Source organism: Choloepus didactylus, chromosome 13 (assembly GCF_015220235.1).
Source record: "Choloepus didactylus isolate mChoDid1 chromosome 13, mChoDid1.pri, whole genome shotgun sequence".
Classification (NCBI taxonomy): Eukaryota; Metazoa; Chordata; class Mammalia; order Pilosa; family Megalonychidae; genus Choloepus; species Choloepus didactylus.
The window spans coordinates 20542636-20567951 of NC_051319.1; the positions used below are offsets into that span (position 1 = coordinate 20542636).

The 25316-nt window shown below is 37.4% G+C and overlaps 1 protein-coding gene across 1 annotated transcript; it reads left to right on the forward strand.

Moving 5' to 3' along the window:
• Nucleotides 1–203: 203 nt before the first annotated feature.
• On the forward strand, nucleotides 204–1550 carry LOC119508141 (centriole, cilia and spindle-associated protein-like). Its single transcript, XM_037801645.1, has one exon. It carries the CDS (start codon nucleotides 319–321, stop codon nucleotides 1129–1131), a length of 813 nt encoding a protein of 270 aa, XP_037657573.1. The 5' UTR covers nucleotides 204–318; the 3' UTR covers nucleotides 1132–1550.
• Nucleotides 1551–25316: the final 23766 nt, after the last annotated feature.

The following is a 25316-nucleotide window of genomic DNA, read 5'->3' on the forward strand; positions in this document are numbered from 1 at the left end:
GTATATCATTTCCATCATGTAATTTTTTTAGTTTAGTTAATGCAAATGTAGATCGCCATGTTAAACATTCTGAAATGTGTCCTCTAGCTTTATTGCTTGAAGAAATTGTACAGTGCTTTTAAAGTACAATGAGGCCGGGGGCGGGGGCGGGGGCGGGGGCGGGGCTCCCGGCCGGGCCTCTGTTTCGTGTCTCGGGTCTCTTAGGTGGCGGCGGCGGTAGCTGCGCCGCAGCGGGGCCAGGGCGCGCGGGGCGCGTGGAGAAGGGGCCCCAGCGGCCGGGACGCCAGAGCGGCGTGCGGCGCGGCGCGGCCCGGGACCATGTCCCCCGGGAGCAAAGTGAAGAGCGAGTACATGAAGCGCTACAAGGACCCGCGGTGGGACATGTACGGACCCTGCTACCGCGAGCTGCTGCACTACCGCCTGAGCCGCCGGCTGCTGGAGCAGGCGCACAACCCCTGGTTCTGGGAAGACTGGGGCCAGGCCAGCACCTCGGATGACTCGTCGTCGTCGGGCGGCGGGGGCTCCCCGTGCCCCGCGCCCCGGGAAGCTCCGGCCTCGCCCCCGCCGCCCTCTCCGCCCAGGCCCGCGGCGCAGGAGAGGCGGGAGAGGCCGGAGAGCGGCGCGGCGCCAGAGCCGGAGGCCTTGGGGGGAGAGATCCGGGACGCCGGCGCCGCGGATTCCCCGGCATTATCAGTGAAAGAAGTAGAAGAAAAGCATGAACAACAAATTGAAACAAAAGAAACTGATAAATTACCCAACAGTACTGAACCTCGACAACATCGAAGTGCCTTATTTGCTAGAGGAAATAGAAAAGCAGTCAAAAGTCCTCAAAGATCATCAATTAAAATAAAAGAAAACAAACATCCATTTGCTCTTTACGGATGGGGAGAAAAACAGACAGATACAGGAAGCCAAAAAACTCATAATGTCTGTGCTTCTGCCCCTGTGCATGAGATTCATGAGTCAGCATTACGAGCCAAGACCAGAAGACAGGTGGAAAAAAGGAAACTAGTTGCTCAAAGGCAACGTGCTCACTCTGTGAATGTGGAGAAAAATATAAAGGTTAAATCTTCTTCCTCAGATAATCCATGGATGACAGAATACATGAGATGCTATTCGGCAAGAGCTTAAAGAAACAGTTGCTTGGACATCCTCTTTTAAAAAGTGTAAAAGAAAAAAACAGAACAACCATCAAAAGAAACTGGACATGGGTTTAAGAAACCAACTGATTATGCAAGGTTTTTCTTAGGGAATTTCCAAATGATTGTCAAATATTTTGATGAATCTTGGCCACCTACCTCAGCAGTAGGACAGACAGTTGAAGCCATAGACATTTGAAGTTATTTATGAAGATGATTCCCTAAATCTTTGATATTCTTATAAAGGTTTTGTTTTAAAGCATCTTAATCTTTTAAGATACTGACACCAAATGCCTTTAAATGGCTATGGATGCTTAACAGATTTAGTCTTGTTCTGAATTAACTATTCAAACTCCATAGCTAATAAGATCATTCCGTCTTGCAACATAAGACTCATTTTCTTTATGTGCAGTTTTCCTAGTGAAAGAATATCAAATCACAAATGAGTTTCAACTGTAGTATTCAGTCCATGTATAATAAAATGAGAACTTTGGTTGTTATTGAAAAATTAAACTTACTTGTATTTCAGTTTAGCATCACTTCATGTTGTAGACCATGATATTTAAGGCTTATCTGAGCTGAGTAAAGGTCATCTTTTCTCTTTAAATTATCATCCAGCCACTTATTTAATAGTTCAAATACATTCCAATAAACAAAGTACCAGTGTAATATAAAAAAAAAAAAAAAAAAGTACAATGAAAATAAGATATTTTTTTAAAAAGCACATTTTTAACACATCTCTAGAGCTCTCTTGGTACAGGAATAAAAATTATTAGCAATGCCTTTTTCGCTTGTTTTAAAAGACTCTTCACTTTGGACTGATGGTTACATCTCTAAATAAATTTCACGCTCCCTCCTCAGATATAGAAATGAGTACACAGCTCTCCTAACACTCAAATAACAATCTCTTCACTTACCATCACTAAAGTCCAATAACCATCCCAGAACCTATTAAATTAGTTACAAAATCTTTGCTGATCTCAAGTTCTTACAGGTAAAGCACCTGCCTGAGGGCATTTTATGCACTTTATCCCACTATTCCGCAAAATGATTTTGCATTCGAGAATGTACCTAAAAGGATCAAGAAGGTCCTCTCCTCTGATACTGTAAGTTAGCCATAATGACTGTCCTTAACAACAAAAGAGAGTCCCAGAGGAGGTGAGGTCTGAGGATAAAGCATTGCCACTTAGAAAAATCTCCAGCTTGGGGATATGCTGTTGTTTAGCTATGGGAAGTTCAATTTAGTAGAGTTCAAACATAAGGAAGTGGTCACTTGCGAAACCCAATTCAAGATGTTAACAATTCAATAGGAACATTAGAACAATGGAGTTGTCAGGCACCAAAGCTAAGTGGGGGTTATAAAAGAGTAGGCAATATCTGAAGTCGGAAACCAAGTCATAAAGCAAGGATATCAGGACTGGGGACAGTAGGCGATCCACTCCGAGGGCCCCTGCTCTCCAGGTTATGACTCGACGGCACTGCTTCTACCACAGCAGCAATGCCTGGCAGGGGATAGTCAGAAGAGGTTAAAATTTTCCATCTGAATCTTTGTTGGCTTTCCATAGCCAAGCACTGCTTAGAATCATCCCGTGCTGCTGGAAGGCACTCTATAAAGTGAAAATGGTGTGTTTTTTTAAAAAATAAGTTTGTTTCTCAGTTATAAAATGCTACCATTTTGTGGGCAGGGTGGTGTTTCTTTCCATTTTTTAAATTAGAGAGGCTGTGGGTTTACAGAACAATCATGCATACCATACAGGATTCCCATTTACTACCCTATTATTGACAACCTGCATTGGTATGGTACATTTGTTACAATTGATGAAAGCACGTTTTTAAAATTGTACTATTAACTACAGACCATGGTTTAACTTAGGGTTCAATGTTTGTGTTGTGTAGTTCCATGGATTAAAAAAATTTTTTTTTTATTCTAATAACATATATAAACCTAAAATTTCCCCTTTTGACCACATTCAAATATATTTTTCAGTGCTGTTAATTGTATTCACAATGTTGTTCTACCATCACTAAGATCCATTATCAAAACTTTTCCATCATTCCAATAGAAACTCTGCACATTTTAAGCCTTAACTTCCTATTCCCTCTCCCCACTCTGTCCCTTGGTAACCTACATTCTAGATTCTGACTATATGACTTCACTTATTCCAATTATTTCATATCAATGAGATCATACAATATTTGTCCTTCTGTGTCTGGTTTATTTCACCCAACATGATGTCTTCAAGGTTCATCCATGTTGTCACATGTATTAGGACTTCATTCCTTTTTATGACTGAATAATATTCCATTGTATGTATATACCACATTTTATTTATCTATTCATCAGTTGATGGATACTTCAGTTTCTCTATCATTTGGCAATTGTGAACCAAGCCACTATGAACATTAGCATGCAAATATTTGAGTCCCTGTTTTCAATTCTTTTGGGTACATACCTAGAAGTGAGATTGCCAGGTCAAGCAGTAATTCTATACTTAACTTTCTGAGGAACTGCTAAACTAGTCTTCCACAGTGGCCACACCATTTTACATTCCCACCAAAATGAATGAATGTCCCTATTTCTCCACGTCCTCTCCAACACTTGTAATTTTCTATTGTTTTTTTTTTATAGTAGCCATTCTAGTGGGTATGAAAAGATATCTCACTGTGACTTCGATTTGCATTGCCCTGTGGCTGAATGATGTGGAGCATCTTTTCATGTGCTTTTTGATCATTTGTAAATATTCTTTAGGGAAATGTCTATTCAAGTCTTTTACCCATATTTTAATTGGGTTGTTTTTTTTTGTTGTTGTTGTTGAATTGAAGGATTTCTTCATGTATTCTGGATATTTAACCCTTCTGGATATGTGGTTTCCAAATATTTTCTCCCATTCTCTAGGTTGTCATTTTACTTTCATGATAAAGTCCTTTGAGGCACAAAAGTTTTAAATAAATCACTGCCTAGCACAAAATCCTAAGATGCCTCCCTACATTTTTTTCTAGGAGTTCTATTGTTCTGGTTCTTAAATGTACATCTTTGATACATTTTGAGTTGATTTAAGCTATTTTACTTTTGAAGTGCTACCATAAAAGAAGTTACTGTTATAGCTCGAAACTGGTTTCTTGGTGTCAGTGGATCTCACAAATACCACTATTAGGTTTGCTAATACTTCATTGTGTTTCTTGAAGGACCCCACAAATTAGAAAATACAAACCATGATATTTTAACAATCTTTTAATTATGAAATTTAACACACATGAAGAAAAGTATAAAACATGAATTATTATAAAACAAAATATCATGTAACCATCACATAGGTCAAGAAATAGAACAATGACAGCCACCCACAAGCCTTCCTCCCTAATGTCCATGACTGTATTAGTCAGGGCTCTCCAGGGAAACAGAATTTACATATATTATGTAAACATTATTTTATGCATTGGCTCATGTGACTGTGGGGATAGGCAAGTCTGAATTCTGTAGGACAGGCCACAAGCTGGGAACTCGGATGAAGGTTTTCAATGAATTCCCCAGGAGAAGCTGGCTGGCTGATGTAGAGATTGAAATTCTCTCTTCTGACTGCTGAAGTCATCACTTCTCCTTTTAAGGCCTTCACCTGATTGGATGCGACTTCTCTTATTGTTGAAGGCAATCTCCTTAGTTGATTGTAGAAGTAATCAGCCATAGATGCAATCAATTAACTGATGATTTAAATCCACAAAATGTCTCCACAGTAACCATCAGGCCAGTGCTTGTTTGACCAAACAACTGGACACCATAACCTAGCCAAGTTGACAGATTAACTTAACCATCACAAGGACATATTGTGTTATTCATTAAAATAAGCCCATAATGTTTCTGGGAATAAAAAGTACATTGTAAATCGTATCTTCAAAAATTAATAGCCCAAGGTGAACTCACTACCCTCCCCCCTACATGGGACATGACACTCAGGGATTAAATCTGCCTGGCAATGCGGGAAATGATTCCTGGAGATGAGCCTTGATTCAGCACTTGGGATTGAGAGGATCTTCTTGATCAAAAGGGGAAAGAGAGATAAAACAAAATAAGGTTCCAGTGGCTGAGAGATTTCAAATGGAGTTGTGAGGTCACCGTGGAGGGTATTCTTATGCGCTATATAGATATCACCTTTTAGTCTTTAGTGTGTTGGAATGTCTAGAGGGAAATACTTGAAGCTGTCAAACTGCAACCCAGTCACCTTGATTCTTGAAGATGATTGTATAACTATGTAGCTTGCACAGTGTGACTGTGACTGTGAAAACATTGTGGCTCACACTTCCTTCATCCAGTGTATGGACAGATGAGTGCAAAAATGGGGACAAAAATTAGATGAAGAATAGAGTGGGATGGAGGGGATGGAAAAATTTAGGTGTTCTTTTTTGCTTTTATTTTTATTTTAGAGTAAAGAAAATCTTCAAAAATTGATTCTGGTGATGAATGCACAACTGTATAATGGTGCTGTGAATAACTGGTTGTATACTGTGGATGACGTAGGGTATGTAAATATATTTTAAGTAAACTGTATTTAAACAATAGTAAAATGAACAATGGGGGGAGGAGGGGAATGGGATGTTTTGGATGTTCTTTTTTATTCTAATTTTTATTTTATTTTTTGGAGTAATGAAAATGTTCAAAGATTGATTGTGGTGATCAATGCACAACTATGATCAACTGATTGTACACTCTGAAGGATTGTATGTTATATGAATATATCTCATTAAAATTGCATAAAAAATTAATAGCCCAGGGATGTGACATATTCTGGTCTCATTTGAACAGTTCTGATAAATTAGAATCAACTATAAGCCAAGATTTATATGTGGTTTGAGTCAAACATTTCAAGATTAGAGTTAGAGACAATAAATATAGTCAGCATCCCACAGACACTCAACTTTGCCCTAGTGATTCCTTGCTTCACAACAATATTATACTGTTCAGCTCTGAGACCCACCTACTGGCTTTTGTTTATGGTTTGAAAAGCCGACTCCCTATCAAAGAAAATAGGCAAATATTGTGAGGTCTAACGGCAAAATTTGTGTAAGAGTGGATTAACATTGTCCTAATCCAGCATTTACTTTCAAGAATAAAGGAAGAACATGTCCTCCTCACAGAGAAGTCACTTTGTGTTTTTGTTTCTCTTTCCCAGAACCTAATGCTTCCTCTCAATTGGAAGCTGTTTGTGGCAGCACATATGTATCAGGTCACACACAGCTAGAGATTCTTCACAAATGGATTCCAAGAGAACTTGTTTTCAAAAGAGGTCACACATCAGCCAGAATACCTTTCATAAATATGCTTTGAGATGAGCAATTTAAAGGGTTTTGCAACTGATTTTGTTGACTCTTTGAGAAGGATAACACCATAACTGGGTGCAATTGTCAGTTGAGTAAATGCAGTCTCTGTCTCTGTCTCTTTATCAAGAAAAACAAAAAAGAATGAATACATTAAATAAGTGAAGTTCTACTGGCTGTGCTCTTGCCAGCAGATTCTGGACTGTTTGTATTCTGGGGCATATCTTGTCCTAGCAGAAAGCATATTAGAAGTTTCCTGACCAGGACAAAATGAACTTGCAAACCGATCTTGTATCCTTCCTTGGGTGTCTGATCAACAGCTGCCCAGCTTCCTTGTCAAAGCTGTTTCCTCATCACCTTGCCTGGCCTTCTGACTTCCCTTTGCCATCTGGACTTTCTGGTCTCCACCTACATGCCTAGTCTTTGGCTTTGTTAGGCAATTTGACTCCACAGTGGGTACTGAGGTGGCCTGGCTATGGCACAGCCTCTCTGCTATCCTCTGGCACTCATGTGTTCTATTTCTAATCAAACCACTGATTTATACTACCTAGAGTCTGCATTACTCAAGTCCCTGGCCAGCTCCTAAACTCACCTCCTTTCACAGACACCCAGCCTTGCCTCATTTTTCTTGCCTTGTCACATGACACATTACTCCTCTGAGCACCAGGCACACATGATCAATGGTCATTGTTTATTAATTCTAATGTGCTAACAATACATTAAAAATATGTATTATTATTGGCTGTTAGCTTATTTGTTTCTCCACTTACACTATAAGGGCTGATTCAGGACAGGTTCTACTTCTGCATCTCCAACATCTAGCTTTGCGCCTGGAACATAATGCGCACATAATACACATTTGTTAACTTGAAACTTATCCTGGACCAGGACGGCTCAAGCAACATGGAGTCTAATCCTGGTTCCATTACTATCTGATAATATAATCTTGGGCCGGTGATTTAATATTCTTTATTTTCAATGTCTTCATCTGTAAAACCAAGAGGATCTCTAAAATTACTTTTGGCCCCCAAATTCTTCATCTCTGCTTGATACTCAGAACTTCAGTTATGAATCTACCAAAATTATAGTTTTCACCCTAAAACGGGATCAGGATTTTTCCCACCACTATTCAAAACTGTGATTTTCAGAGAAAAGCGATTTCTGAAACAAATGATACATATTTATCTTCCTCACACCTACCCAAATGCTTAGCAAATTGGTTCTTCAATTACAGGACCAAACTAAGAGATGAAACGCCACCTAGTGGACACAGTCCCCGGCAGGGCCCCCCCTCACCTGAGCAAGAGGAAGCTTTGTTCTCTGTGGAAGGTGGCTCCCTCCACCGTTTCTCCTTTCCCCCCATGCTCACGTCTCAACCTTGTAATTGCTTTTGCCTTCTAAAAACCACAGAGATAATCATTTTTGTAGAAGAAAATGTTTTTGTTTTGACCCTGTTTGATTTAATTTTTACTTATTTCTGTAAAAAATTTTTGTTTCACGTTTACAGTGGGTAGGCATATGAAGGAAAAAAAGAGAGAAGGTCCAGCAAATTCAAACTGGGCCTTTTTACTCTCTTATCAATTTGGTTTTCAAAACAATCCTTGAGCAGTTAGAGCTGCCTTGGCTAGACAGACAGAAAAAGGGTAGTAGAGTTCACATGTCTCCCAAACGGGACAGTATACAGGGCTCAACTTTTCATCCAGCTCCTCACTGAAGGTTCAGGGTTTTACAATTTTCCTTGTCTAAAGGAAAACCACTTAGAAGCTAATCTAGAGCTTTGGATTAGTAGAGTTTTTTTAGTGTGAAGGGTAATCTTTGCCTGGATAACGTTTTACTGAACTTAAGAAAATCGAAGTAACCTCTATTTAACATGACTAAAAGTGATACTATTATGCTGGATTTTCTTTCTTTACCTAGGAAAAAAAATATCCATGAGTGTTGCCTGTGGAAGTTCAAAGAAACTTAGGAGAAGGTGGTCTTGGAGAAGGACTGCTATAAACCTTTAGCCCATCATCTGATGTTTCTCAGGTAATTTATTATTTTAGCAGCAGAAACATTCATTTAACTAGAGTTAAGCATTCCTTCCAGCAGCCCCAGGTTGTCCGCCCAACTATTCATATTACAATTGAAGCCCTGAGGCTCTATATTTCTCTAGCTTCCTCCACTAACATTTTTTTATCCTTTCATTAGGTTTTCTCTGGCACTAAGTGCCTCCAGCGAGCTCATGACCTCTTGCTATTTTAATTTCTGTTTCCTACAACTACCAAACTAGTACAAAATTTCTTCACTTCTCCACAGGCTTTTGTTTAATTTGTTTGTCTGACATCTCTTACTATGTCTCCAAAAAGTCTGAAGTTTTCTGAATCCAAAAATAACTCTTCTATTGATCCTAATATCTATTCAAACTGAAGTTCTCCCCCTTTCTTCCTCCCTTTTCTTCCTCCCTTTTCTTCCTTCTTTCCTCTGCCCTCCTTTTTTCCCTCCCTTCCTTCCAAGAAAATCTTTCAAAGCAATTCCAGCTAATGTGTTAATACAATCTCCTGGAGTTCTATAGCAACATTTCCCAGTGGCCATTCTGTAGAACCTCAGTTCTAACTAAACTGTTTGAAGAGTTCTGTCAAAATTTCTAAGCAATACTCCACTACCTCTGCTTTTGAACAGGTCTTGCAGTCTTCCTCTTCTTAACTTACCTTCTAGAAGAGGGTTTGTAGGACATCCAAACAGCAGAATAGGAAAGACTCAATGGAAAAAGAAAATGAAATGAAAAAGAAAATGAAGAAATTACAGCCCTAGAGCTAGCCTCAAAAAGAAAATGCACTGTCATGCAAAAACTGCCCTTGTTATTCCAATATATTTCGTACCCTCAGCAAAATCCTTACAGGGATCATAGACAAAGACTAATTTCAAAGTCAATGTGCTAATCAATAAGCATATAATAAATATCTACCTGTAGCTATTCAGGCTGTCTTAGGCATTGAAAAGAAAACAGAAATAAACATAAGGCACAGTTCTTGGATTCTCGGAGCTAACAATATTACTTGAATGGCAGGACTAACATCCAAACATTCATGGGAAACAGAAAACAGGTATGTCATGAGCCAAATCTAATTTTCCTATAGAAATAATTTCAGAATTGAGGATTGTATTGTTGACCAAAGACCTTTATAGAATTAATCATAAACATCACATCATATTAACTATAAACAGTATACCTGTATGTTAAAAATGTTTATAACAAGATCTCAAACACTGAAACATACTGTAGGAGGTTGAATGATTGTCCTACAAAAAGATTTGCCCACAACTGAACTCCCAGAACCTGTGAATGTTTCCTTATTTGGAAAAGGGTCTTTGCAAATATAAGTAAGTTAAGGATCTTGAGATGAGATTATCCTGGATTACCAGGTGAGCTCTAAATCCTATGACAAGAGTCCTTAAAAGAGACAGAAGAAGAGAAGATGCAGACACCAAAAAGTTCGTGTGAAGACAGAGGCAGAGATTGGAGTTATGTAGCCACAAGCCAATGAACTCCTGGAGCCACTAGAAATGGGAAAAGACAGGAAGGATCCTCCTTGAGGGCTTTTGGAGGGAGCCTGCTCCTGCTGACACTTTGATTGCAGATTTCTGGCCTCCAGGACTGCGAGGAAATACATTTCTGTTGTTTTAAGGCACCGAGTTTGTGGTGATTTGTTATGGCAGGCACAGGGTACTAACACATATGGCACCCAATCACAGAAAACATTTTTAATGCTCTCATAATTCCTCCTTACTCTTACTGTAATTAATAAGGAATTAGAGGTAGTAACACTACAGGGTTAATGAAATTTAGTAGAGTTTCTATGGGGAGTGTGATAGCATTGATGAAGAAATGTCTGGGAATGATGAGAAGATTTAGAGAAACATATCCACGTATCTGTTTTTACTCTACCTTTCCTTCATTTAAAGTTCTAGATGACAAGAAAAGGCACTAGGGATTAAGCTTTGGGTCATCTGTAACCTTCAAACCAAAGTCTGTTTGACTTTTTAAGGCCAACCTACTTAAAAAAAAAGCATTATTTTTCTTATATGTAACACAGTTGGGAAAACAAGATCACGAATCCTCTTTCAAGTATTCAGGCTAAGCCTCTTGAACAGTTTGATCACCATTTTGGAATCCTTAAAGCTATGGTTGGTTTTATTACCAAAGTCATACATTGCTGAAATTTGATCCTGAATGTGCATAATCAAAAGCATTTGTATATTAATCATAACACTGACTTTCAAATATTGTTTACAATCATTACTCTCTCCCTTTAATCAGTCATTTTAGGGGAAAAGCTGGGCTAAACTCTGAAGTAATGAAACTGATTACTGAACAATGCCAGGTACAGAGTAGGCAATTAATATTTGTTCAGTGAGTGAATTTGTTCAGCCAAAAGAGTTTTACTTCAGGGATGCCCTCTTGATGGGATGTGCATGATCAAAGTAAGCCTACAAAAGCTAAAGATAATTATAGAAAGTCAGAGGCAGCTATAAAGTAAAGCCAATCTTTTTTTTTTTTTTTTGGTATATTCACAGTTATGTGCAACCATCACCACAGTCAATGTAGATCATTTTTATCACCCCAAAACGAAACCCTGTACTCTCATACTCTTAAGCTGTCACTCCCCTAAGAAACCAGGTACTCTCTTTCTTTATAGATTTCCCTGGTCTGGACTTCCATATGCATAGAATCATATAATATGTGGTCTTTTGTGACCACCTTATTTCTTTATGCAGAAGAAACAACCGCAAATCTCTCGAGGAGGCTGGAAGAGTGAAGCAAACCTAGAGTAAAGACAGAGGGTTGGGACTGGGCCTGTCTGAAGGGAGTAGCCACCACTCTGCTGTAGACAATTGTTACCAGGCAGACATTCAAGCCTAATGTTGCCACTTGTCTCAAATTTTCAAGAGAAGCCAGAAATATAGATGGGAACACTTGCCATTTTAAAAATTGGCAATGAATTCATTTAAAAAAAACAACAGCCTTCTGTGATGGCCAAACAAAACACATCTGCTGACCAGATAGGCCTAGAGCCGCCAGTCTGGGTCTCTACTTAGCATCCTTCCGTTTTCCCTCCTTCCCTTGTGTTTCTTTCTATTTCCTCTTTCTTTCTCTACCTCCCTTTAGTTTCTTGAACCAGTAATTGGCTAGAAACCAGCCTTGGAGAAAGAAGTCGTACAGGCCAGAAGGAGTGGGCATCAGAACAAGGTTTACGTGGAGCAAGTCAGGAAGCAGACTGGGAGGCAAATAGATGGGCTTGGATATCATAAGTTCTGAGATTTGGTCCAGAATTTAATGAATGCCTAATCATTGGAGAATCCTTAATCTCTTCCATTCTTAGTTTCTCCAACTAAAAATAGGGATAATTGCATTAATATCAACTGCACAGTTATTGTGAAACCCAATGAGAAAATAGTTTTAAATTAACTTTATCAATATAAAAGATCATGAAATTATTGATAAATACAAAATTATTAATAATGACAGGATTGTTGTGTACTGTCATGTGATAGTTGTTATTCATAGGTACCAAAAATGTGCATAGCCAGAAGTCAAATAGTCATAAGTCAAACATGCTATAGTGAATTAAACAAGACACTATACAATTTAATGCTAAATTATGTGGTAGAGAATAAAATGCTATAAAATTTCAGAGGAGAGGAAGATTAATAACAATTAGAGTAGTAAGGGAAAGATTCTGGGAGGGAGCGAGGCATACTAGACTTTGAAAGCTACAGGTGGCTTCAGTTGTCCAAACAAATGTCACTCGAATTACATTGATTATGAATAGATTCTATCTGGGCACCAAAGAGATCCAGTTGTAAGTTTCCCAAATTTCAGTCATTCATTCAACTGGTACTTATTGGGTACTTAACTTAGAGATGCTACACATGAAAGATGCATTAAGTTATTGCATCAAATAATTTAAAGCAAAATTATTTGAGCATATCATTTGAAAATGGAAATATTATACTGTTTTAAAAATAAGTTTACCTTGTGTTTTCTGACTTGTCAGACACTATGTATAATAATAACCATTTTGTGGATTGCAGACATATTACAAGATATCCATGTACTCATATAGTCTCACTAGTTAATATGGATTGCTTACTAGTTAGCACGGTCATATAGGTATGACCACTGTGATTAACAAAATACAAAACCAATTAAATTGTACATACAGGCATGTTGTTATTACATACTTGATCACTTGGTGGAACACGAGTCTATCATGAAGGCATCCTTAGATTTTTGAGTTAGAAAAGGGTGCTTTGTAAGATGCACATTACCAACATTCTTTCACACATTAAAATACTCTTGTAGTTTTAAATTTATATATAAACTATTCTGTTCTATTATTTTATCACTAAAATAGAGCCTTAATTTAGGAGTTTTGAAAGTTATATGAAAAACATTGGCCTTATATAAAACTGATTATAGTGGCAGGCCTGTATCTTACCAATAAATTTTTGGAACACGGCATTTGTATGAAAGATTTCAATAAAGCTATTGGTTCATCCTCCCATAAATCTGATATTGATTCATTATTCTATGCAATTACTGGTAGATGAGCACCTAATATGTGCAAAGATAAATGTGCTAAGGCTCAGGTAACTTTATCACTATAATGATTGTGTAACTTTAAATAAACTTTCTGCTTATTTCTTTTAATTTCACCTTCATAGTTAATATTTTTTATTTAAAAAATGGCAAATGCTTACCCCTTTTTAGGTAATTAAATGCAGATGTATGTAGAGAAGTAAAAAAACAGACTCTCAGGAAAAAGTCAGAATAAAAATTGGCATAAAACATAAGCAGAACTGAACCAATGATTCTCAAGCAGAACTATTTCCTGGCAAAATAACTCTCAAAGTTTTCTAAAAGGCATCTGTGATTCTTGAAGATGAATTAAATATATTAAAATTTAAGGTAAAATTCAGCTTCTTTTTTATACCTTTACCCTCATCTGAAAGTATAGATACTAACTGAATTTAAAGTACTACACCCTAACATTTATTTAAAAAGAAAAAAGATTTTAAACTGGAGGACAATGGAAAGCTTTAACACTTCTTTAATAATTTTAGCTATCTTTAAGATTAAGCAGTATGATTTTTAAACTCCCTTGAGAATTTATCATGTTTGAAGGCAGAATGCAGGAATACAGTCATTTTTGTCTTTGCTCTTTCTTGTAATTGTAAGCTTTTTCCTCTAGCTACCTCCATATCAAAGACCTATGTTTCTAGTAATGTAACTACCAGGTTTCTATTCCCACTTGACAAATACTAGGAGTAACAGTGATAGTTAATGGTCAATAAAAAATAAGTATATAAAAAGCAAAGCAACAAACTAAATCAAATTAAAACATCACAATAAGTTCCCATTTGTTGAGACTGAAGATGGAGTTGGAGACTAGTAATTTAACTAAATACTTATTGAAAGGAGAATAATCATTATTTTATCACCTGACAGATTGGCACAGATTAAAAATAATATTCTACCAAGTGGATCTGAGGCTCAGAGAAATGGTTGCACTTCATCAGTGAATGTTTCTGGAGGGAAATTTAAAATGTGTTCACCTTTTCTACCTTGTTGCCGAGATGTCCGTGTGGCAGAGTTGGTTTCAGCAGGCCCCAACTGGAACTACCTAAATGCTCAGAATTAGAGGGTGGAATAAATAATTGTACACTCAAACTGAAGGCTTAAAAAAAAATTTCAAAAGTAGTCTGTAACACAGTATGTTAATGAGTGTTTCAAGAAGAAAGAAATTCTATTTCCAAATTATTTAGGAAATTATTAGGAAACACTGTAAAACATATGACAGGAAGACTTACTGTCCTGAAGATTATGATGTGCATTATAAGCTTTCAGAAGAACCAATAGTTAATGATTGTTGGATCAAGAAGCCCTTTTCCTAAGACATAGTTAATGGAATTGGAATTCTAAGAAATTAGTTTCAATTCTCTGCTTTCACCAGATAACCATCCCTTTTATTCTATTCCCTCAGTGATTTCAGAATTTGCAAAAATATATTATTTTTGAAGCTGAAAGTGGGTCACAAAGTATTATATATGGTTATTGTTATTTTATGTATATATGTATATGAATTGTAAATGTGAAAAATACATGTATATAGAAAATATGTATGTGAAAATGTCTAAGAAAGAATTAACTGTGGTTATCTCTAAAAAGTGGCACTACTTGTAATATTTCTTTTCATTTTTATACAATTTTTTCTTAAGTATTGAAATAATTTCTTATTTATAATATTTTTGAAATTATTATTTTCAAGTTGATGGCATCTGAAGATTAGAAAAGTGGGCGATATGGGCTCAAGCCTGGGATACAGAGCAGGGTGTAACAGGAGACCCATGAGAAGTCAAGTAGGATTTAGGGAATGTTTGGAAATTAGGAAATCAGGCACCTTGATATGAGGATGTTCTTGGGGGGAAGCAGAAAATGTACAACTAACTGATTTACCTTGGAATAGTTGTTCAGTTGTATCCAGTGGTGAATACCACCAGAGAGAGCCAATTGTGTGCATCTCTTTCCAAATACACATTCAGTGACATCCCCTTAGGGGTCTGAAATAGCCATGGTGGGAGTATTAAAACCACAGAAATTCGCAAGCATTGTAACTCAGGGATCCTCTGCCTTACCCCTGAGAGCCAATTGTTAAACATTTATCAACACACAGTTGGTTATGTCCCACTTGGTAGTGCACCACAAAGTATGCTTTTCTTTATCCTTATCAACATGTTTATCTCTAATAGTGATCCACTTCTGCTTTACTAGTTACAAACTTTAGGGGGAAATTATCTGGTTAATTTGACTGATTTCCATTTCAAAGAGCAGTCTTAAAAAAAAATTGGGGGAATTCTATCTACTACATGCAGAGATATCCCCCCCCACCCCCTATTTGACTCCATCCATCGATCCAGCCAGCCAGCATTATAACCCTGAGAAGTAAAAGATGGTTGAGGTGTGTTCTTCACATAGATTACTCACCTTGAATTATTTCACCCCGGAAAACCTGAAAAGCTAATAGGGCATTTCCATTCACTTGGCTTTGTGAATTGATCTTATTTTAGATTCAAGATATTTTTGTAGCCAAAATTATCCATGTTGTTTCTAATTTGGTGTTAAAATTCATTTTTCAATAATTTATGAGTAGACATTGATTTTACATTCCTTAAAGACTTTGACCTTCACCCATTGAGCTTTCTCTTCTCTCTTCACCCTTCACTTTTTGTTTTGTCTTGCTTCAGGGTCTTCAGCACTGAGAAAATTAATGTTTGAAGCCTTTGAAAATAGGTGCATTTATTTACAGTCCTTTTATACAGAGTGGGGGTATTTCACTCCCCCAGTTCCATACCTTGTCTGAACCTGCATTACAGGGATTTATTACAAATGAGCACTTTGTAGTCGAGGCTTCCTCTTTGCCTCAGGACACTCCCCACCTATGGTGCTGCTTCAGTAACCACTCAACCTTCTGGGAACCTATCCACTTGCCCCAAAGTTCTGCTGCTTTCCACTCCCACTACCTCAGATGTATGTGTGTCAGTCGTTTCACCCAAAGGCTAGAATAATGCTCTTATCTGAATGACTTTCATCTGAAGCAGTATTGAGAGGGAAGGATAATCCCAGGGGAATGGATAGTAAACTGTGCACAAATAAGAACACTCAATCCCGGAGCCCATGAGCTCTCCTCTCTTGACTTCCCAGCCCAGAGAGTTGCAGGAGCTGGCCTGTCTTATGGGCTGTTGGAAGATGGCTTCGGCCTGCATTAACTCCCCAAAGCTTAACAAATGAAGCATCCTGTTGATACCAGAAATGATGAGAAGTAGAACATGGTTTCTGTTCATTGGCCACTAGAGTGCCTAGGGCAAGCATGTCCCTTATAAACTCTATTTAATGAGAGAGTTGCTTGGTAAATTGCATCAGACTTAAAGTGAAAATTCTTTAGACATACCCCTTGCAGCTCAGCTGATGTGTAATTGGGTTTCTACCCAAACTGAATTGAAAACTATCTTCATTTATTAAGTTCTAACAATTTACTGGTTGCAGCACTGAGCAAATCTATACTTCCTTGTCTTCTCTGGTACTGTGCATTATGTAAATAATGTAAACTTAACTAACTGGTCAGGGAAGAGTGATATATCCCTTTTGCTTCTCTTCTTCCCAAATTAATAGGTAAAATTTGTATTCATTTATGCTCAACCTGCTTTATAATGGAGGGCCAACACCAAGTGTAATGCAATATAAATAATAGACTAATTATACAGTGTCCATTGTAAATGGAAATAGAAAGCATGAGATATGAGTACAATTTCATTTTATGATCACATCTTTCTTAGTTTACTTGGTAAATTAAACTGTTCACAGGACATAGGAGACTAATACTTCTAATCAAGATGAAATAAAAGGGACTGGATCTTCAATGCCAGAAACAACTGAAAAACTGGACAAAGTATATGAAACAATGGTTTTATGTAATTGGACATCAGGCAATAAAGTACAGTAATATTTGAAAGACAGGAAATGGACAAGGTGAACCCTACCATTGCCCCAGTTTACTGCTTTGAGAGAGTTTCCAGGCAGCAGCACCAAGTGTCCAGGATGTGGAAGAACTAAAAGTTTCATATATTGCTAGTGGTCGTGTAAAATCTAGAATGACTTTGGAAACGAGTCTAGCAGTGTCTCAAAAAGTTGAACATATGCCTACTGTGCTGGCTTGGATGTATTATGCCCCCCAAAATGCCGTGCTTTTCAATGCAGTTTTGTAAGGGCAGGTGTATTAGTGCTGATTAGGTAGGAATCTTTAGCTTCGGTTGTTTCCATAGAGATGTGACCCACCTAACTGTGGCTAATACCTTTGATTAAATTATTTCCATGGAGATGTGGCTCTGCCCATTCAGGGTACATCTTGATTAATTTACCAGTACCTTATAAAAGCTCAGACAGAAGGAACTCAGAGCAGCTGCAGCTTAGAGAGACATTTTAGAGAATGCCATTTTGAACCAGAATCTAGGAGCAAGCAAATACCAGCCATGTGCCTTCCCAGCTAACAGAGGTTTTCCAGACACCATCGGTGTCCTTCAGTGAAGGTACCCTATTGTTGATGCCTTTGTTTGGACATTTGCATGGCCATAAGACTGAAACTTGGTAACCAAATAAACCTCCTTTATATAAGCCAATCCATTTCTGATATTTTGCATAACAGCAGCATTAGCAAAGACCTAGCCCATTCTGCTCAGATTTTTACCCAAGAGATTGAAAGCATATGTTCATAAAAAGACTTATGCGTAAATGTTCATAGCAGCTTTATTTGCAGTGGCCCCAAACTTGAAAGAACCCAAATGTCCATCAACAGGTGAATGGATAAACACATGGTGGTATAATCCATGCAATGGAATATTACCCCACAATTAAAAGGAATGGCATGTTGATACTCTCAATCTTGTGGACGAATCTCAAAGAAAGAAACCAGAAGAAAGAGAATACACCCATGGTACAATTCCATTTATATAAACTTCTAGAAAATACACACTAATCTATAGAGCCAGAAAGAAGATCAGTGGTTGCCTGGGAATAGAGGCAGGGGTGGTGGGAGGAAGGGATTACTAAGGGGCACAATGATTCTTTTGGGTGTTCTATGTCATTTATATCCCAATAAAGTGATTTTTTTTTAAAGCCACAAGGTCAGACATTTTCTTTCAGTTTTTTAAAATTAAAATGAATCATTAGCACCAACCTGACAGTTGATTATTTACAGAGCTTTTGCCATGTGCCTAGCCTTCCAGGTGTCAAGCACTGCTCCAGAAACTTGGGATACAAGTATGGGAAAAACACACACACACACAGAACAGCATAGTACTTGTTTTTAAAGGACTCATGTTATTTATGAATTGTAGCATAGTAGGATAAATATAATAGAAGTGCATACAAATTATAGTAGCTGTCTCTTCTGGGAAGCAGCAGGAGGGGGAGATTGGAGAGTAGCCAGTGGGAGTGGGGGGGTCACTTCAGAAATGCTTTGTGGAATAGAACATGTTTAATCCAACTTGTGAAATTTGGGAAGCAAGGAAAGATGCTTGCAGGTTGAAGAACCAGCATATGCAACGGCAAGGAGGATGCTCTGAAAGAAAAATATTTTCAAAAGCAGAAGCCACAGGGAAATGAACCTTTAAGTCAATTTGCTTTAAGCAAAATCATCAGCATTTGAGTTGGCACTTTCTGGAACATGAGCCACGTTCATTAGGAGTTCATTTAGGCTATTATAATTTCCAGATATAATTAAACAGGAAACCCATTGTGCTTTGTGACCTAGAGGTAACAGAAACAGATGAACTTGAGGAAGTTAGCTGTGATATACTCTCAGGTCACAGTATGTGACCTAGGATTGCCTAAGTGCATGATATCTCTAAGTGGTATATCAGCAAAATGAAAATAATTTGGATCTGGACTAAATGTTTAGATTCTTAGTCTTATTACCATCTCAAAACTGTTTTATTTAATGAGTTGATGCTTATAAAGCTTTAAAATCTTCACACTTTTATGAAAATATTGTAAATCTACTTTTCTAAATTCTACTTTCTCTTTATTTAAGAAAATGGAGCACTTGAAACACTCAAGTTTTTAATGCTCATTTTCTCCTTAAGGCGTCCTAGTCTTATGAAATCAGTGTCTTATTTTTGTTGGAAATTTTTAAGGCTAAAATTTTTAGTACCATATAAACAGAAGTTTCTTATCTTCTTAAGTAAGTCCTAGTTTTATTTTTATAGATTATTGACCCACTTTTTAAACATTGCATTAGCTTTGGAGAAACCTCTAAACACATTTTTTTCCTTTGTAAGGCCAGAATTTCCTGAAGATTTCGAAGCTTCAGTTCATGTTTATTATGACTACCTCAGGGACTGATAGGGGTCTGAGAACATGGGTAAAGTTATTACGAAAAGTTCTTCTGAGCTGGTTTCAAGAACATTTCTATCAGTGAGGACTATTACCCAAGGCTGATGCTATCATGTTGTGTTACTTTGAAGCATGGTGGAGGGGGGGAGAAAAGGTAAAAAGAAGCATTTAATTGAGTAAGAGCAACTGAACAAAACACCAATTGATTTTTCTGTGTTCTTGCGCAAAACCTAATGATGTAGAAACCAAATTATCAAAAGCAAAATAATAGGTCCCCAGAACAGAGTTTATCAGAATGTTCAGAATGGTAAGGATTTACAGAGCACTTAAGTAAGGCTTAGGCCACTTAAAAGTGATAAGTACTTTTGCCTCACCCCCCCCCCCCTTTTTTTAAAGCAGGATGGGAGTAGGGCAATCTGTGTTCTGTTCAGCTTCAATTTAGTAAAGAAGAAAAAGAAAGTGGCACCCTATGGAAATAGCAACAAATCCCTGAGAAAGTTACAATATATTTAATCTTTGGAAATTCGGTTGCAACTCCCTCTACCTCATCCCCATCCCCAATAAGTTGTGTTGTTAACCAGTTACAATCTCAGGTCTGAGAATGAGAACAAATTGTATCACAAGAAATTCATGCTATCATGCTTTCATAAAATGTACAGAGCTTGCTTACTGTAATCTCATTCTTGCTCTCCTGCTTCTAACCACCTTCTCTTATCTCCTCCAAAAAACATGGAAATATATGACCATATATAGACATGTACTGTACATGGGACACAGAAGTAGCAGTGGGGTCAGTCCAAGCTTAATTGCATGAGACAGTTTTCTAATTTCTCTGAACTTCGGTTGTCTCTTCCATAAAACTGGAATAATAACACCTACTTTTCAGAATTATCATGAAGATTGTACATGGCTTGGCTTACTATTATGGTAACTGCTGTTTTATTGTTATTATCATCATTTTGGAGAACAAGGGAGAGCAATTTAGAACTACCTGAGATTGTAGAATCCCCTGTATCGTTTGGAAAAACATTACCCTGGAAACAAATTATTTTGGTTTTTATAATAGGGAGACAGTGTAATGATTAAATCTTTCACCAAAACAAAAGCTAGAAATCATTGCCAGCCTTGTGCATGCACTTTAGCCAACTAGAACATCCTTTTTAAATTTTATGGTGGTTGCCCTATTCAATTAAACACTGCTGCTGACTGCACCCTTTTTAAAATGTAAACTTATCCAACATTTTAGTTTAAAGTTGTTCGAAAATCATTATTTTGAGATAGCTAACAGTACTGCTCCATGCCAGCCACTAATAGCCTAGTGAGCCCAGCACTCCCAGGAGCCTTTACTTTATGCCACAAGTCTTCCTGCTTCCATCTAGCTCATGGGAAGAATTGGAGACTTCTCAGCCTTGCAAATGCAAAGCTAATTTTCAAACTATATGAAGGTAGTTGAAAACATGTTTACTGATTATAATGTATGATACAGTAGCTGAGGACAGGAAAATTTCTGAATCAATTAAGAATGTTAACTTTTATGAATATTTCATTTCCAATGGAACGTACTTCCACAAGGAAAAGAAAATTTGACTTTTCAAGGTGGTGGCAGTGGCAGGAGGAACTTTGGGAATTAAACTATGAATCCCAACCTGTTTTTGGAAAAGTATCTCTTAGATCTCTGGAGGCAAAAGTCACTGCAATTGCTAGTGTTATGTAACATGTTTTAGACCAAATGGAAGATAATTTCAGAACACTGTTATAATTATTTTAAATATAAAATGTTGACATTATTTCTCTTAAGGCTGCAGGGTTATGATACATCCTACTGATAAAAACTATACTAGTAGTTGCTCTCTTAAACTGCAAATTAATTATTTCAGTCACCACAATCTCTATCAATTACTGCAATTTTAGTGCAGAAAATCAAATTGGACTCTTCAAATAAATGGATCCCCAAATAATGAATTGTAAAAATAAAATAACTTTCAATTCTACATTTATTCTTGCTTTTCTGGGGAAAAAAAAAAAACCTCTCTAGTCATTTAAGTCAAAATTGGACCTCCAAAATGGAGTTACTGTGTACCTATTTTCATCCTCAAATCACACATTTGATTCACAAATCAAGTAATTGTGAATACAAAAGGATCTCGGAAAGGGCAATCACTTTGCTGGCACATGCAAGTAAAATATGGATGCTTAATTTCCAACCTAATGAATGCCAATGATAGACCCCTACATAAAGGCCGTATAACTTCCCCTGTGCACAGCCTTGTGCTCTGGCTATTGGTTTAAGTAGATATCCAGTTCCACTGCACATGTTCAACAATATTCAGCAGGAGAATTCTTTTTAATTCTATTTTTGTTTAAGTTGCTTCCTTTTATTTCTATTGAAGTAAATATTGAATTCTAGTACCTAATGTATTTTTACCTTTTGTCTAAGAGGGATGGGATTTTAGTGTATTTCATTTTATAATGAAGTGAATCTGGCTTATTACTCTCCATAGATTCTCCACACCCTCTACTCCTCGTAGAGGCTTGGTGCCAGGATTTACTATGACTGTGGCCTTACCTCCTTGAAACTTCCTGCCCTCAAATGAAAACTGGGACTGTGCTCAAGGCTTCAATGTAGAGCACAGAGATCACACCCTGTGCAATGTGAAAGAAGCCTGCACAACTGTACACAGCAGCTCAGTTGTATCAGTTAGGATATTAGTTCAGCCTTTGAAACAGGGGCTCACAATTAGAGTGGTTTAAAAAGCTGAAAGCTTATTTCTATCTCACAGAAGGGTCTAAGTGTGAGCAAATCAGGACTGGTGTGGCAGATTTACAGTGTCAGCGGTCCAGTTTCCTTCTCTCTAGTTTCTTTGCCATCCCTGGGGTGTAGTCCTCATACACATGATCCAAGAACCCTCACTGCCACACCCACATTTCAGGCACAGGAGGGAGGAGGAGTGGAGAACCGCTATGTTGCCACCCTTTGAGGACATACCCCAGAAGGTGCTCACATCACTTGCCCTCTCATCCTTTTGGCCAGAATTTGTTCATAAAGTTTTGGCTTCAAGGACATCTAGAAAATGCTGTTTCTCTTCCAGTTATCTCTAATTCCAGAAAGGGTGGATGACCTAGCTGGGGGGACTACTAGTTGGGGGCAACAACTGGAAGTCTCTGCCTGAGAGGCTGGTAATATCTTCCATGTATACTACAGGCGAATAGTTCATGGGTTAAGCAACTAGTGAAAACACTTCATAAATAGTAAAATTCTATGCAAATATCAACACAATCCAAGAGTAATAGACCTTGAATATGAAAATCTCAAATCTTGATATTCATTATGTCATTCAATTGAAATTAACATTTCCTCACCCCAAACTTTTATTCTGATGTAGCAAACACTGAAAAGGAATGGCTGGAGTTGGGGTGTGTAAAATGAAAGCTCATCTCACTGGTTAGTGGTAAAGGGGCAACTAGAATCTAGATCCCCCAAGTTGTGGACATTTTCCAGGAGGACTTGTTTTTATTCTGGTTGATGATGAGGATGACAGTAACAGTAATTTCTACCATGAAGTACAGGAATTTTACTTGGTTATCCTTTTCATACCTTTAAAAACTTTCATCATTTAGAACATTAATGAAAGAAATAAAAAAAAAGGATGTGTCAACTTAGCTAGCTTTACTAGTAACTAGTAACTAGTACTTTTACTAGTACTGAGAAGAGGGTTAGTTGATTTTTTGTCCAAAGCATTTCTCAACTTCTGGATTTCCAATGACACATTTGTTAAAAGGAAGTAGTCTCTGATAAAAATTGACAAAATGTTACAATTAACTTCTAGTTCAAGCTGGTTGTGTGGTTGTGTAGTTCAAACTGGTTGTGTGGTTGTGCGGTTGACAAACTTAAATGCACATACGAAGGTTCCAATGTACTTATTTACAATGTACGTTCCTGGATTGCATTAATAGAAATTCCAATTCAGTAGGTCTGCAAAGGGGCTTAGGTATTTGCATTTTTTAAATATTGAAAACACATATAATTTATTAGATGACTAAAAAATTATCACAAATCAATTTTAGGCATTTTTCTTGAGTACAGACTACAGGAATTTTCTACCAAAGAATAGTATTTGCATTTTAACAAGCATCATAAATCATTTTTTAAAAATATAAATTTACCTTTTATTAACCACCTTTATGGATAAATAATTCACATACCATACAATTCACCAATTTAAAGAATACACAATGCAAGGTTTTCAGTATATTCACAGGATTGTGTATTCATTACCACTTTCACATTCCAGAACATTTTCATCGCTCCAAAAAGAAACACCATACTTTTTAGCAATCATTCTGACTCCTCTCAGCCCTCCAGTCCTAGAGGAGAGCATGGGGGTGGAGATTAGGCAATCACTATTCTACTTTCTCTATATCTATATATCCATATCTATATCTATCTATATCTATGCCTATTCTGGAAATTTCATATAAGTGGAATCATACAATATACAGTTTATTGTGACTGATATTGTTCCCTTAGCAAAATGTTTTCAAGGTTCATTTATGTGGTAGCATGTTTCAGAACTTCATTCCTTTCTATGGCAAGAAAATATCCCATTGTATGGATATACCACATTTTGTTTCTTCATCCACTGAAGGACATTCAGGCTGTTTCCACTTTTTGGCTATTATAAATAATGCATCTATGAATATTCATAGACAAGTTTTTGTATGGACATATGTTTCCATTTTTCTTGGGTATATACCTTAAAGTGGAATTGCTGGGTCATAGGGTAACTCTATGTTTAAACTTTTGAGGAACAGCAAGACTGTTTTCAATGTGACTGCACCATTTTACATTCTCACCAGCAGTGTAGGAGGCTGCAATTTTCTACATTCTAACTAACACTTGTACTATCTTTTTTATTAAACCCATTCTAGTCGTGTGAAGTGGTATCTCATTGTCGTGTTAAATTTTATTTCCCTGATGGCTAATGATATTGAGCATATTTTCATGTGTTTATTTGCAATTCTATCCAGATCTTTTGCCCATTTTTAACTGGGTTGTGTGCTGGTTTGAATGTATTATCTCCCCCAAAATGCCATTATCTTTGATGTAATCTTGTGTGGGCAGTCATATCAGTGTTGGTTAGATTGTAATTCTTTGAGTGTTTCCATGGAGATGTGCCCCACCCATCTGTGGGTGATAACTCTGATTGGATAATTTCCATGGAGGTGTGGCCCCACCAATTCAGTGTGGGCCTTAATTGGCTTCCTGGAGCACTATATAATCCCAGACAGGAGTGAGCTTGCTATAGCCAAGAGGGACACTTTGAAGAACACACAGGAGCTGAGAGAGGAGCTACACATGAGAGATAGTTTGAAGATGGCTGTTGAAAGCAGATTTTTGCTCCAGAGAAGCTAAGAGACAACAAATGCCCCAAGAGCAACTAAGAGTGACATTTTTGAGGAACTGCAGCCTAGAGAGGAACATCTTGGGAGAAAGCCATTTTGAAACCAGAACTCTGGGACAGACCAGCCACGTGCCTTCTCAGCTAACAGAGGTTTTCCGGACACCATTGGCCATCCTCCCAGTGAAGGTACCTGATTGTTGATGACTTACCTTGGACACTTTATGGCCTTAAGACTGTGACTTTGTAACCAAATAAACCCCTTTTATAAAAGCCAATCCATTTCTGGTGTTTTGTGAAAAGGCAGCATTAGCAAACCAGAATAGGTTGTCTTTTTATTATTGAGTTGCAATAGTTTTTAGTACATTTTAGATACAAGTCCCTTATGAGATGTATAATTTGCAAATATTTTTTCCATATGTAAATTATCTTATCATTTCACTTTCTTAATGGTATCCTTGGAGGCCCACAAATTTTTGTATATTGATGAAGTCCAATTTATTTATCCTTTCTTTCATTGCTTGTGAGTTGGTGTCA